Source organism: Pimephales promelas, chromosome 13 (genome assembly GCF_988280905.1).
Source record: "Pimephales promelas chromosome 13, fPimPro1.hap1.1, whole genome shotgun sequence".
Lineage (NCBI taxonomy): Eukaryota > Metazoa > Chordata > Actinopteri > Cypriniformes > Leuciscidae > Pimephales > Pimephales promelas.
The window spans coordinates 32651742-32667210 of NC_142781.1; the positions used below are offsets into that span (position 1 = coordinate 32651742).

At 36.9% G+C, this 15469-nt stretch overlaps 1 protein-coding gene across 2 annotated transcripts in view; it reads right to left on the reverse strand.

The window, feature by feature from the left end:
- eva1aa (eva-1 homolog A, regulator of programmed cell death a) overlaps positions 1-15183 on the reverse strand; it is a 47839-nt gene extending 32656 nt beyond the window's left edge. For both annotated transcript variants that reach the window (XM_039674364.2, XM_039674363.2), the window contains exons 1-2: positions 15005-15183; positions 637-854 (exon numbers count right to left, since the gene is read on the reverse strand). In XM_039674364.2, the coding sequence (XP_039530298.2) occupies positions 637-854; positions 15005-15107 (321 nt within the window). In that variant the 5' untranslated portion in view covers positions 15108-15183. The remainder of the gene's footprint in view (positions 1-636; positions 855-15004) is intronic.
- Positions 15184-15469: the final 286 nt, after the last annotated feature.

A 15469-nucleotide genomic window follows, 5' to 3' on the forward strand; every position in this document is an offset into this window, starting at 1 on the left:
ATTCAGTCGATTTTCTGATATTTAGAAGAATATCAGTAACCAGACAGTTTCTGGTCTCATTGACTTCCATAGTATATTTTCTTTCCTACTATGGAAGTCAATGAGACCAGAAACTGTCTGGTTACTGATATTTTTCTAAATATCAGAAAATCGTCTGAAAGGATTCAAAAACGTTAAAACTCAACTGTTTAACTCTGGGGGAGTGGTAAAATAAGCCTATTTCCAAAAAAAGTGGAGTATCCCTTTAACAAAATGTTCTTAGAATATTTTTTTTTTTTTGCCAGGACAGGTTTTGCTTTTATTCATCTGGAATAATTATTATAAAATAAATAACTAAAACTATACATATAAAGCATTTTCGTTAACTCAAATAAAGCTAAAATAAAATATAAATATTAAATGAAAATCTTGACAAACTTAATTGGAAACTTGGGAACTAACTGAAAAAAATAAGTTGAAGTTCTAAAATTGCCAATAAAATTGAAAAAATTAAATTAACAATATTAATACATTATTAATAATAGTTAAACAAATAAAAATAAATGTAACACTAAAATTACAAATTAAAAAAAATAAAGCTAATAATAATAATATATATAAATTATAAAATATGATATTATAAATAATGTGTCTTACCTGCAAAGATGTAGACACATGACAGGAAGTGAAGTCATTCACTGAGCGTGTTCCAGCACTGCTGTAAGTGGATGGGCACTGAGGTGAGTGGGCGGGGTCTTTTCTGCCGTAGAAAGCCGATTGGACGGTGATGGAGGTTCTGGGCGGGCAGCGGACAGTCAGGAATTCTCCGTCACACGCCTGTTCAGTGTAATTCCTCAGCACACGGGACAGATAACCTTCCATAGAAAGAAAACACACCTGTTATCATCAGTCACTGTAAACTATCATCTTCTCACACATCTCATTTTCAAATTCTGAAAAAAAAAAAAAAAATCATGAGTGTGATTTGTCTGTGCAATCCGTCAATGCTAGAGTGCTGCAGTGGTTGCCCCCATGATTCAGTTTGAGAAAAAAAAAACTATAAATAATAATAATAATAATAATAATAATAACCATAAATAATAATAATACAAATAAAATAATAAATAATAATAAAAATAAAAATACTGTTAAATGAGTGCTTTTACTTTCTGTTTAAGTAGGTTCAACAAAGAAAGTGTTTCATCCTAACAGTCCAGCTTCACAACGGAAAGAAGCGATTTACACAAACGCTTCCGTGCCGAGTGAGTGATGTCAGCTCATCAAAGGAATAATAGAAACACAGACACACCAAGAACTAAACATTACCTCAATATACACAACCAGTCCAGACCTGTAGGGATCAGACCACCAAAGGCTCAACACACACACACACTGGGTTTCCACGTTTCATGGGGACTTTCCAGAGACAAAAATGATTTTTATTCCATTTAAACTGTATATTTTCTCCCCTTACACTAACCCGACCCCTAAACCTGCCCATCACACACACCTTTCTGCATTTATTCGAAAAACTAGTATGATAAATATGCTTTTTTCCTCATGGTGACCCAAAAATCTCCCCTCAAGGATTTCAGATATTGCCATATTGCGATCTTTGTGGGTACATTTTGTCCCAATAATGTAGGGATTACCAGGACCACACACACACACACACACACACACACACACACACACACAAATCAAGGCTCCTTTATCCTCTATTAATCTTAATGAGCTCCATTTGTCACGGTCACTGCATTTAGACACAGTTACAGTTACAACACCACAGAACTCAGGGGGCGGGGCTTATGACATCAGGAAGCTTGATAATCATCAGAGAGGAAGATGAAGAAATGTAGGAATTTTATTTCCTAAAATTCATCTCAATCAGAGATGCTAGTCACAAATGTGAGCTTAAAGTTTTTTTTTTTATTGAATATTGATATTTGGATGAATATTTTTATGGATTTTTTTTTACATGGACACTTCTGCGATGATGCGTTTACTGGCATGAGGGCAACCTGTCAATCACATGAGATTGACCAATAGCAAACCACAGCCATTCAACAATTCAATCAGTTTCTGATGGACAAAATCAAGTCCCGCCCCCTTTTTGTTGTTTTGTTCGAGAAGCCGTTTCTCTCGGATATCCGTCAATCTAGGAAAGAAAAGGCTCGCAGCTTCCATTTCATGCTGACTTTAACATTTTTTTTTTGCAACAGACAAATACAACATTCAAATACAACATTGTCGTGATATATAACATTCACATCAAATAATAAATACTATTTATAACACATGGCGAGAGCTTTTCACTAAGATTCCCTTTCCCAATGGGAGTTTCCTGGTAACCGCATGCCTTTTTATTATATTATTTAATAAACTAACAGCAATCAATTATATATTTAAAAGAAATGCAAAGTAAAAGTATGGTCACGACTCACCATGATCAAAGGAGTAGTTCACTTTAAAAAAAACTTTTGCTGATAATTTACTCACCCCCATGTCATCCAAGATGTCCATGTCTATCTTTCTTCAGTCGAAAAGAAATTAAGGTTTTTGATGAAAACTTTCCAGGATTTTTCTCCGTATAATGGACTTTAATGGGAACCAAACGGTTCAAGGTCCAAAAGACACTTTCAGTGCAGCTTCAAAAGGGCTTTAAACGATTCCAGACGATGAATAAAGGTCTTATCTATGACCCTTCGAGTCATGACTCGAAAAAAGATTTATTCATTTGTGATTTGAGCATTTGTGCTTATAAAACTTAAACTTTTTAATTTATTTTTGAAATGGCCAATCATTTCGCTTGATAAAACTCTTATTCATCGTCTGGTGTCGTTTAAAGCCCTTTGAAGCAACACTGAAAGTCTCATTTGGACCTTGAACCGTTTGGACCCCATTGAAGTCCATTATATGGAGAAAATCCTGGAATGTTTTCATCAAAAACCTTAATTTCTTTTTGACTGAAGAAAGAAAGACATGGACATCTGGAATGACATGGGGGTGAGTAAATTATCAGCAAAAGTTTTTTTTAAAAGTGAACCACTCCTTTAAATGTTTTGTAAAATACCAAAAAAAGACACTCAAATGCATTCCTACTGATGAAAAAATAATTGAAAGAGTGGTGTAATACAGAAGGCCTGTTCTCCTGCTCATGAAAGGAATGCTGTACAATCCACTCGGGATTCCTCGGAGGGCTTTAGGCTTTCTGAACACAATCCCTCCTGCTATTGTTCTCGGAAAGAAGCCAACATTCCAGCCGCTGATTGACAGCTCCTTTCACCAATCAGGGCTCAAATGACAGACAACACCTGTGTGGGATCTCCAATCAGAGAACGGCCTCTAGGCCACTGATCACACCAATATAAAGCGCTTTAAAGCGGATCAGGTGCAGGTTTACCTGAACACAACATACAATAAACAGAAGACAAGAATAAAACCAGGTCAAAACAGACAGAAAGAGCCAGAGCTGCAGGGAAGAGTGCAACAGTCGGGTTCCTGAAGGAAAAAAAACAATTCATTTTGAACAGTAACTTATAAAGTTAATGTAAGTAATATCCAATTTTGTTCATCTGACCAAATAAGGAAAAAAAAAAAAACTCGCGCTGATTAAATCTAACGATCGCTTATCATATCGGTCAAAACCGCGCAAATTATACTTTGTTCTCAAATTTGTTAAAGGGATAGACTTTGAAATTAATTTTTGGGATGTTTTACCTCAAGGGCATCCAAGATGTAGTTGTCTTTGTTTCCGCAGTAGTTTCAATTTTGATATTTTCAAGTCAAACCGTTCTTGTCTGTCAGTCATATAATGGAGGTCTATGGTCACCACCTCAAAGAGCATGCACAGAGAAGTCCAAATTAAACATGATTTAATGACTCGTAATTTTAAGTACACATTGATGGCCTAAGACACGAAACGAGCGGTTTGTGTGAGAAAACGAACAGTATTTACATCGTTTTTACCTCGTGTAACCACAGCCACGTCCAACTGATCTGAATAATTGTGTTTAATCTAAATTTCAGAATTCGTGTCAAATATGTTACAAATCATAGTGGAAATAGATGTAGATCACGCGGAGTGCGTTGCATTGTGGCAAAAGTAGTATTGAATACAGGAAAAATAAAATAAAAAGTATAGTAGTACTAGGGATGGCTATTCCGAACACAGACCAAAGAGAAAAAGTGGAAGTGACATGTCATGTGCTCAGTCATGTGATGTGAGAGAGGGTCATTTACTGCCCGAAAACACAGACACTGGAGGAGAGATGATCAATTAGAAACAGAGTGGCAAAGACAGAGAAAGAAAACAGGCCGTGTGTGTGTGTGTGTGTGTGCTGGAGTTTTTCTCTGTTTAAAAGATGCTGAGCTGTGATTGGTGGAGAGAGAGACGACGAGTGAATTCCACATGTCTGCAGAGTAACGTGAAGCAAAACACAATAAACACACTGACACACATGCACACACACGCACAATCCAGCAGTCGGCCTGTTTGGCGTTCTGTGTTATTTGTGAAAGGTGATTTGTCTGAGTGTGTGAGAGAGACTGTGTGTGTGTGTGTCCTGCATACTTATTTTCTGAACATTTGTATTTTTTACTTCATGACATTTTTTGAGCATTACTTCCAGAGAAGGATTTATTGAGCTTAAGCAAATAATAAATGAATGATGATAAAATGTGGCATAACAGGGTGGGATGCGCAGGATATGATGATATTTAGCAATATTTATTGTGTATACGAAGAGTTCAGATGCAAAAGCCTCTAAATGCCATTTGAAATTTTCTTCTTTAATGATGATTTTTATCAAACTTGTATATTTAAGTTCAGTAATTTCACTTAAATAACAATTAATAGGTAATTATCATTGTCATTTAAGTGAAATCACTGAACTTAAATATACAAGTTTGATAAAAATCATCATTAAAGAAGAAAATTTCAAATGGCATTTAGAGGCTTTTGCATCTGAACTCTTCATACACTCTCTGAAAAAAAGGTACAAAAGCTGTCACTGGGGCTGTACCTTTTCAAAAGGTACACTTTTGTACCTTAAGGGTGCATATTGGTACCTTAATAATGGTACATATTAGCACCTAAAATGTACATATCAACACTTAAAATGTACATATTAGAACCTGAAATGAACATATCAACACTTAAACTGTACATATTAGTACCTGAAATGTACATATTAGTACCTGAAATGTACATATTAGTACCTGAAATGAACATATCAACACTTAAACTGTACATATTAGTACCTGAAATGTACATATTAGTACCTGAAATGTACATATTAGAACCTGAAATGAACATATCAACACTTAAACTGTACATATTAGTACCTAAAATGAACATATCAACACTTAAAATGTACATATCAACACTTAAAATGTGCATATTAGCACCTAGAACAGAGGTCTCAAACTCGCGGCCCGCGGGGTGATATTTTGTGGCCCCCCAATTGACATTAAAGTTTAATGTGACTGTGGCCCGCCGTTGCGTTTGCCGCGTTTTTTTTTCTTCCCTTATGGACTACCAGATGGTCTCGTGACAGCTTACGGTGGGTTTGTTGCAATAGTTGTCATAGACAACCACGAACACGAAGTACAAACATATACTGCGCCTGGAAAAAAATGAGCGCGTCGCTTCAATTATGAGCGCGCTTGATGCGCGCATGCATTTGAAACAAACTTGAGCGTGCAAAATATGTGAGCGCGATATGTGAACAGCCCCAAGGCGAGCTTCTACCACCGAATCAGGCTCGCGAGCGACGAGTTGGATATCCCTGCTCTAAAACAATGTGAGAATAATCATTTTGAGCTTGTAATATGTGTTGTGTCTGAACGCGAACGATAGTTCATGAACTTGTTCAAATTATGGGCGAACGTGAACTGAACGTAACCTACTGTATTACTGCCTGATGAACGTGTGAACTCGTTCACTAGTGTCTGTGAACCGAGGAGCGAGGAGGCGTCGTAAGATCATTTGAAAGGGTTTTATGAGGTCGGTGAGGATGGGAAAATCTTACATGTCTGTGCAAACTCTGCCCGTCGACAAAATAATTGTTATCTGTGGTTGTATATGGGCTGTGGCAATAATAATAGCATAATAATAAAAAAGAAGCTCGCAGCAACATATGGAAAAAAAGAACTATGAACTAGTTCATTTTTTGAAGTATGAAATATGAACTGAACTAGTTCATTTTAAAATTTGTGAACTGAACTTTGATTCAACAGGTTGATAAGAAGGTTTGCTTTGATATGTGCAAAGTCAGTAATTTGCCTGAGATACTATACATGTGTAGAAAGAATTATTTGTATTTCAAAAGCAATAACTGTTTTTCTTTTTTTACTTTTTTTTATTAAGAAAAGGAAATGTGCCTTCCGAAAAAAGAAAATAAAACATTCAATATAATACCCAGACAGCAAACTGACATTGAATCAACGTGGAAACGACGTCTCTCATGACATTGAAACAACGTTGATTTTGCTCATCGAATTAACGTTGAACCAACGTCAGACGCGGCATTCTTCAAAGCTAAATGAAGATCTAAAATTGGTTTGCTTTCATAACGTTGAAACAACGCGTTGATTTCAAGTTGATTTTCCGTTAGTTTTGAAAGAATGACGCGTCTGACGTTGGTTCAACGTTAATTCGATGAGCAAAACTATGTCAGATCAACGTTGTTTCAATGTCATATTTCCACGTTGATTCAATGTCAGTTTGCTATCTGTTGTATAAAGAAAATAAAAAGCAAATATGACTATCCACACTATACACAAAGATGTTGTGTATAAGAAAAAGACAAAGAAAGTTTGTAAAATTAACTTCAACTGTCAGAAGGACAGCTCATGAAGAACCAATCATGTGCAGAAAGGAATGTTCAAATTCAGAGGAACAGTTCAGAAGAAACGTTAATAATAAAGATTGAGAAGATTGGATCAGTTGTGCTCCATTTTTGGAATACTTAAATACAATTTTTTTTTGAATACTTGATGCGGCCCGGCCTGACCTAGACTCTATCTCCAGCGGCCCCCAGTTAATTTGAGTTTGAGACCCCTGACCTAGAATGTACATATCAACACTTAAAATGTACATATTAGTAGCCTACCTGAAATGTACATATTAGCACCTAGAATGTACATATTAGCACCAAAAATGTACATATTAGTACCTAAAATGGACAAAAGTGTACCTTTTGAAAAGGTACAGCCCCAGTGACAGCTTTCGTACCTTTTTTCTGAGAGTATATGACAAAATTTCATTATTAGATTAAAAACGCCTTGCAAATATTTGTATTATTTTTTTGTAAATAAATATATACATCTAAACGCAAATTCAATTTCATTAAAAACTTTCAAATTTGACAGTATGCATTTTTATTCATTTTAAAAAATAGTATGCAAAACACTATGCAGTATATAACGGTGATGAGTTTCAAACAGTAGTATGATCAAATTTAGTGATTTAGTTGTAACGTGACATGTTTAAGTCAGCGAGAGCAGTCCATCGTCTCAAAAATAAATGATTATATTGTATTTTTAATTCAATTGCAAGTAAAATTGTCTCCTGATCAAATTAGGAGTGAAAAAAGAGATGGTTGAATTAACACATGCATATAATGCGACAAGAGCCGAACTGGTGCAACTAATCGCCTTCAGTCCTCAGAAAGTCTTTAGCGTGACTCACTGGAGCGGCACTAAAGCGGATCTACTGCCACCGGGATATTTATGGAAAATTATAGAGCCGAGTTTAACATGAGAGAGGAGATATTAAAGAGGAATTCCCTCAAAACTTTCTCCAACAGGAACCACACACACACACACACACCCTAAACCACACGCCGAACGCTGAAGTGCAAATTGCTGCTTCAATAAATGGACAGTGGTCACATCAAAGCTCAACAAGAGGAGATGATTTATTCTAAAAACTGTCATTAACCTCGGGATGACCTGACGTGACCTCTGATGCTCAAACTCTGGAAACACACTGCGTGTGTGTGTGCAGAGAGAGTGTCAACATACCACAACAATAGAGCTTAGAGGCTGCTAATGTATCACACACACACACCAGCTGAAGGGGGTTAGATCTCAGCGTTTTCAAGGAATAGTTCACCCAAAATTATTATTATAAAACTGTCTCTCCACTTGATTTGATTTTCGGTAGCACAACAAACTCTAGAAGGTCCAAAAGCATGTTCCTGTACTATTTTAGCAGCACACACGAGTCTTTTACACTTGTGATGCCATATCTATGATGATTTTTTGGTGTCATTTAATGGTCTGGTTGGACTGGGGAGAAAGATTTGTAAGTGTGAATTGAAAAATCTGTGTGCTGTTATTACATTTAATGACATTACATTTTTGGCTCAGTTTGAACCTCTGAATAAAACTGAGATGTATTTTTACCCTCCTCGAGTATGATCATATCATATCATAAAAGCCTGGTGTATATGAAAAAAAAAAAAAAAACATATGCAGTTTCCTTTTAGATTTTTTAAAAACATTTTTTTTAAATGTTAAATAAATTCGGTACTGTTATTTCATTAATCAGACTATACAGGGTTAATATGAGGCAAAAAAATACAAGTAAAAGAAAATATGTATTTTAATTAACTAAAAGAGTTATGCTGCGTCCCAATTCGCATACTATCCGTCCTAAATAGTATTCGAAAATAGAATTACGTCCCAAATCGTAGTATGTTGAAATGAGTATTTCAAAGATACCCGGATGGTCTACTTTTTCCGGTCAGAATCCGAAGTGTAGATCGATGCACACTCTAGCGGCTGATATTGCCCACAAACCATTGCGCGTTGGACGAGGTTTCGGTTAGAACTACAAACACGAGTAAAAGGTGTTAAAAAACTACAGACACGTAGTCTAAACGGAGGACGCGCGAGTCCTCGCGGTTGTGTAAAGAGGTTTAGATAAAGAGCTTTTGAGTGATTAATTATCAGTATCTAACCTGACGAAAATGAATTTATTCAATGTTGTCCACATTATATTGCATTTGCAGCAGCATTGTGAACTTTTGTAAAGACACGTTTAGCCATTACGTTTTAAATGCATCATTATATTCAAATTGCAAACACGAGGAGAGCATGAAAGACCCACAACTGGCAGATGAACGTGCTCTCCGAAACGGTAGGAAATCAAATTAGATTGAATGGAGGATTTTAACTGTGACAAGATGATTGACAGGGCAGTTTACGGTGACAGGATGAGCGCAGCACGCGACAGAGCTGTCCGTTAAAGATGACGTGATACTACGTCCCAAAGCTTGCCTACTCTTTTGTTACACACTCAAAAGTATGTACTTTTACCTCACAAAAAGGGCGTAGTATAAGTAAGCGAATTGGGACGCAGCATTAGTCTAGAGTAGAGTCTAAAACCTAGACTACTAGAATACAAAAAGGAAAATAAATAGAATTTAGGAGAAAATCCTGACTGAATATGTACAAAACAATCACAGTTGAGTCATGAGATTGAACCAAAGTGGTTGCAGCATATAAATGCAAACTATAAATGCAATAAAGTCTTTATGAGTACTTATTTCTGAGCGAGAGAGAGAGTTTTAAGAGTTTTTGAGAGTTTTTAGGATGTGATCGACAAAACAAAAGCCCCTTGTTCTCATCCGAACTACTGCACATGTATGGATCCATTTATCTTTCCCTTTGTCATAAATAAGAGCTGTAACACCTGAAGTTGTCCATTAACATCGGCACTCAGCTCAGTGACTACAATATAACGTCATATATCAAATAATGTACAATAATATAACGCATAAACATTTATCTAATCAGAATACACTGCAGCTTTTAAATAGATACCAAAATTTAACCCCTTGCTAGCATGAATATGTGTAATGTACCTGTACACTCTTAAATATAAAGGTTTTTGCAGTCATGCAATAAAATAAGCATTCTAGCTTCCCCAAATAACTGTTCACTGATCAGTTCTTAAAATAACCATTTTTGGAGAACATTTCAATAGTTTAAAGAACTTTTTGTGGAAAGGAAAGCATCAACACGGCATTTTCGTCCTCGCATACTGGATGTTTTTCCCTTTTCACACCATTCTTTGTAAACCCTAGAAATGGTTGTGCGTGAAAATCCCAGTAACTGAGCAGATTGTGAAATACTCAGACCGGCCCAACAACCATGCCACGCTCAAAATTGCTGAAATCACCTTTCTTTCCCATTCTGACATTCAGTTTGGAGTTCAGGAGACTGTCTTGACCAGGACCACACATCTAAATGCATTGATTTGATGAATTGCATTAATGAGAAATTGAACAGGTGTTCCTCATAATCCTTTAGGTGAGTGTGTATATATTCTCACGTGATTCTCATTAAAGAAAGACCCCAGATTAGTTCTCAAAACTGCTCAGATTTGCCAAAATACTAAAGTCTACTATCAAAAGTCTCAATATGAGCTCATTTATTTCTCATTGAATTCTTCCAAAATCAATTGATCTTACACATTCACTGTAGGGATATACTATACTCATCAACAAATGTCTTATATGTTTCCATTTTAATTTCTCCTGAGGGCTTTGAGGTGCTGATATGACAATGACATAAACACCACCCAGACGTTTTGCGATAGACATAACAACCCAACCACAGGATCTGCTCAAACACAACTCGCCTGATGCTGTGTGTGTGTGTGTGTGTGTGTGTGTGAGAGAGAGAGAGAGAGAGAGAGAACACACAGAGGTGTTTTGATTGAGCACTTCTGCAAAACTTATGAAATGTGACATGTTTGCTCCAGGCAGTGATCAAAACTAGACTTACATTTTCTGAAGAAAAAAGTTTTATTTATCAAAATGTGAGCGGCGCTTACCTGAGCATATCTACATATAGCTTATCTGCTTATCTAGCTGTTTGCCAGTGTGTTTTAGTGTGTTTTAGTGTGTTTGCCAGTGTGTTTCTAGTGTGTTTGCCAGTGTGTTTTAGTGTGTTTGCCAGTGTGTTTTAATTTAGTGTGTTTGCCAGTGTGTTTCTAGTGTGTTTCTAGGGTGTTCTGAGTGTTTGCCAGTGTGTTTTAGTGTGTTTGCCAGTGGGTTTGCCAGTGTGTTTTCAGTGTGTTTGCCAGTGTGTTTCTAGGGTGTTCAGTATGGTTTGACAGTGCGTTTCTAGTGTGTTTCCAGGGTGTTCTGAGTGTTTGCCAGTGTGTTTTAGTGTGTTTGCCAGTGTGTTTTCAGTGTGTTTGCCAGTGTGTTTTAGTGTGTTTGCCAGTGTGTTTTCAGTGTGTTTGCCAGTGCGTTTCTAGTGTGTTTCCAGGGTGTTCTGAGTGTTTGCCAGTGTGTTTTCAGTGTGTTTGCCAGTGTGTTTTAGTGTGTTTGCCAGTGTGTTTGCCAGTGTGTTTTCAGTGTGTTTGCCAGTGTGTTTCTAGGGTGTTTAGTATGGTTTGCCAGTGTGTTTTCAGTGTGTTTGCCAGTGTGTTTCTAGGGTGTTCAGTATGGTTTGCCAGTGCGTTTCTAGTGTGTTTCTAGGGTGTTTCTAGTGTGTTTCTAGTGTGTTTCTAGGGTGTTTCTAGTGTGTTTCTAGGGTGTTTCTAGGGTGTTTCTAGGGTGTTTCTAGGGTGTTCAGTATGGTTTGCCAGTGCGTTTCTAGTGTGTTTGCCAGTGTGTTTCTAGGGTGTTCAGTATGGTTTGCCAGTGCGTTTCTAGTGTGTTTGCCAGTGTGTTTCTAGGGTGTTCAGTATGGTTTGCCAGTGTGTTTCTAGGGTGTTCTGAGTGTTTGCCAGTGTGTTTCTAGGTTGTTCTGAGTGTTTGCCAGTGTGTTTCTAGTGTGTTTGCCAGTGTGTTTCTAGGGTGTTCAGGGTGGTTTGCCCAGTGTGTTTCTAGGGTGTTCTTGGTGTTTTGTCAGTGATTGATCACAGGTCAAAACAGTCCCTCCTTAAGTCTCTGTGATAATCTGGTCAATAGAAACAGCTCAGGATCCTCCTTCAATGTGAGTCTGTGCAATTTCGCCAGTGTGTAGAATACTTCTCCTAAAGACACATTATTTGAAAACTCCAAAGCAATCAAACCATTTAGCCATAAAGTGTGAGTGTGTGTGAAAGAGAAAGAAAGAGAGAGAGAGAGAGAGAGAGAGAGAGAGAGAGAGAGAGAGAGAGGCCTGCTGGAAAAAGTGTCTTGGTGTTGGGGAAGGGGGTCTTTTCTACAAACAGAAGGCGGTGGTTTCAAGTTCCACCTCCGGAACAAAGTCCCTCATCTCACACACACACACACACACACACACACACACACACACACACACACACACACACACACACACACACACAGACCACTAACCTCTTGGCTCTCTGGAGTATAAAGGTTATTAGAGCGACTCTCACCTCAGCTAAACTCTCTGATTTCAAGCATTTACTTTCTTCCGACAGGGAGATTTTTCCTTCTTGGCAGAAACGGGACAGAGCGATGGAGTGAGATTAGACTCGTAATGTGACCAGAGTTGTGAGCGTTCAGTAACAGACAAATTTATAAAGAAAAACACACCCTGTAATATATAAACTTAAACTTTTGACTGAATAAACACACCTGGAAACTTAATTTGTGTACTCAGCGCAAGTTACATTATATATAACATATTTAATTATTTTTAATACACTTCAAAAGTTTGGGATCATTCATATTTTTATATAGACAGAAATTAATACTTTTATTCAGCAAGGATGCATTAAACTGATCAAAAGTTACAAAAGGGATAATAATGCTAAACAGGGTTTTTGAAAATTGATTTCAACACTGATAATAATCAATGAGCATAATATCATCATATAAGATTTCTGAAGGATCATGTCACGCTGAAGACTGAAGTAATGATGCTGAAAATTCAGAAATGTATCACAGGAATAAATAATATTTTAACAATATATTTAAATTGCAATAATATTTCACAATATTCCTGTTTTTACTGTATTTTGATCATATAAATGCAGGCTTGGTGAGAAGAAGAGACTGAAAAACAATAATAAAAACCAATAATATCACAGCCAAATATAACGAGCCAATCAAATCAAGTGCCACACTACATCATTTCCTGTTGAATGCTTTATTTCACTTAAAAATATGCTTTTATGAAGCTTTTCTTTTCATTTTAAATGCGTTTATCAAAAATGCCCCTCATTCCTTTCTGTAAAACCTGAAGTTACTAAGCGCACCTTTAAATGTCATTTCACACGGACTCTCCGACTGAAGCCCATGAATGACGGAACGACTGTCTGTCACCTGATCATCAAACGCTTTGACCTCAGCTGACCTGCTGACCTTTTAACAGCCCTACATCCCATTCAGTGCCTCAATAAGCCACGCCCACAGCTTTATGCCTACTTTCACTGTGTAGTGAACACACACACAATGAATCTAAGTGTGTGTGTGTGAAGCTAATTAACCAAGATGAAACACAGCACACACACACAAAGGCATGAGGTTCCTGTAGGACAGATGTACAGGCCTGTTGCTCGGCAACAGAAGCTCTGTCTCCATCAACAACTCCTGTCACCCTTTTCAAGCACCTGTCAATCAAACGAACATTCCAGAGTGTGTGAGAGTCTTTCAGAGTCACAGGATCGGTCCTGTGTGACCCAACAGAGCCACAACTGTGTGTTCGGCTGGACATAAGCAATGATATTCTGTTGAGCGTCTGTTGCAGATCACAGCAATCCAACAAAAAAACACGTCCTGCTCATATATGTCAAAACAATTATATTTTACTTCAACATAAGAATCCTATGGCATGTGATTCTCATTTTTCTCACTGATGAATCCTGTTATTTTAATATGAATGAAAACTATTTTATTTACGTTTTTAAATCTAAATCAGCAGAAATGAAAGGCAATTAAAGTACAACAAATATTAACATGACGTATACATTTTTAATATTTTTTTCTCATTTCATTAATAATGTTGCAGTGAGGCTTCATTTTGTGTGTGTGTGTATATATATAAATATTATAATATTATTTTGTATATATATATATATATATATATATATATATATATATATATATACATATATTATAAAGAAGCCTATTTTTGCATTGCAACATTATTAAAGCGAAAAAAATGTTTTAATTATAATCATATATCCTGACTTCATCATGTAATTCTCCCATTAAGGCTTCTTATGTCTTTTATAGAGCTGCTTTGAATCAGGTCTTATTATGTAAAGCACTATACAAATAAACCTGACTATCAACGAAAGTTCAATTGTGACACTCTGATTTAAATCCTTCGTCCAAAGCAAAGCTGTGTCCATTTGAGTAAATTAAGAAGAGAAATGCAAACACAGATTCCCATCACACACAGATCTGCCACATCACAGCTGTTTCTGATCAATTCATATCTGCAGTCCTTCATTTCTTCACAACACAAACCCACAACCTTCATAAACCTCAGCTTCTGTTCGTGTATCTTCATCAAACCAGCATAACACTTTGAAACAACAGCATGCATTTCATGCATTTATCTCATACAGGATCGCTGAATAGTGTATGATGCTCAATAGACTTTCTAATGTTGATCATTTCAACTTTCACTGAAATTCCAACTTGATAACTCAAATTTGATGATATAATTTGTAATAAAAAATAGATTAAATTATAAAAACTACAATTTACTATAAAGACTATGAACTGTAGGCTATATTAAGATGATGACATGTAACAACAGTGTGTAACCCTATGAGCGCGCGTGCGCACGTGCAGGTTCTCTTTGATCGCGTGGCTCACGGAAGTTCCCGCGAAAGAATTTAAACTACACTGTTTCACAAACTTACACACGATGATGAAATAAACGCGCTCATGTCACATCGACACCTCAAAAACGCATTCAACGAAAAAAATAAAGCTGGAAAGTTTTCAAAAAACAATCCTGAGAGGATTTGACAAAACGCGTGTGAATTTATTCAAATTTAAAAGGCTATTATACATACAGTCCTATCATAAACTGTGCATACGCAAACTTATTGTAGGATGATGATGGTGCGTGATGATGATGAGGATGATGATACCTGAGAACTCCTGTGAAGTCTTAGTGAAGCCAGTCAGACACGAGATTCCCAACAACAGCAGTGAATATGAGACATCAGGGAAAAACATCCTTAAATGTCCCATCAGATCCGATGATTCCTGAGGATCAGACTGCAGGACATGAAGAGATGTCTGATTCCATGACTTCAGTCTGGAGACACAGGAGAGAGTCTGACGAAGAGAGAGAGAGAGAGAGAGAGAGAGAGAGAGAGAGAGAGAGAGAGAGAGAGAGAGAGAGAGAGAGAGAGAGAGAGAGAGAGAGAGAGAGAGAGAGAGAGAGAGAGGCAGAATTCCCCCTGGTCCCAAAGTCCCTGAATTTATGCTCACTGCCATAGATAAGACCCTCATTCATGGTCTGGAATCGTTTAAAGCCCTTTGAACAGTTTGCACTGAAACTGTCTTTTGGACCTTGAGCTGTTTGGTTCCCATTGAAGTCCATTATATGG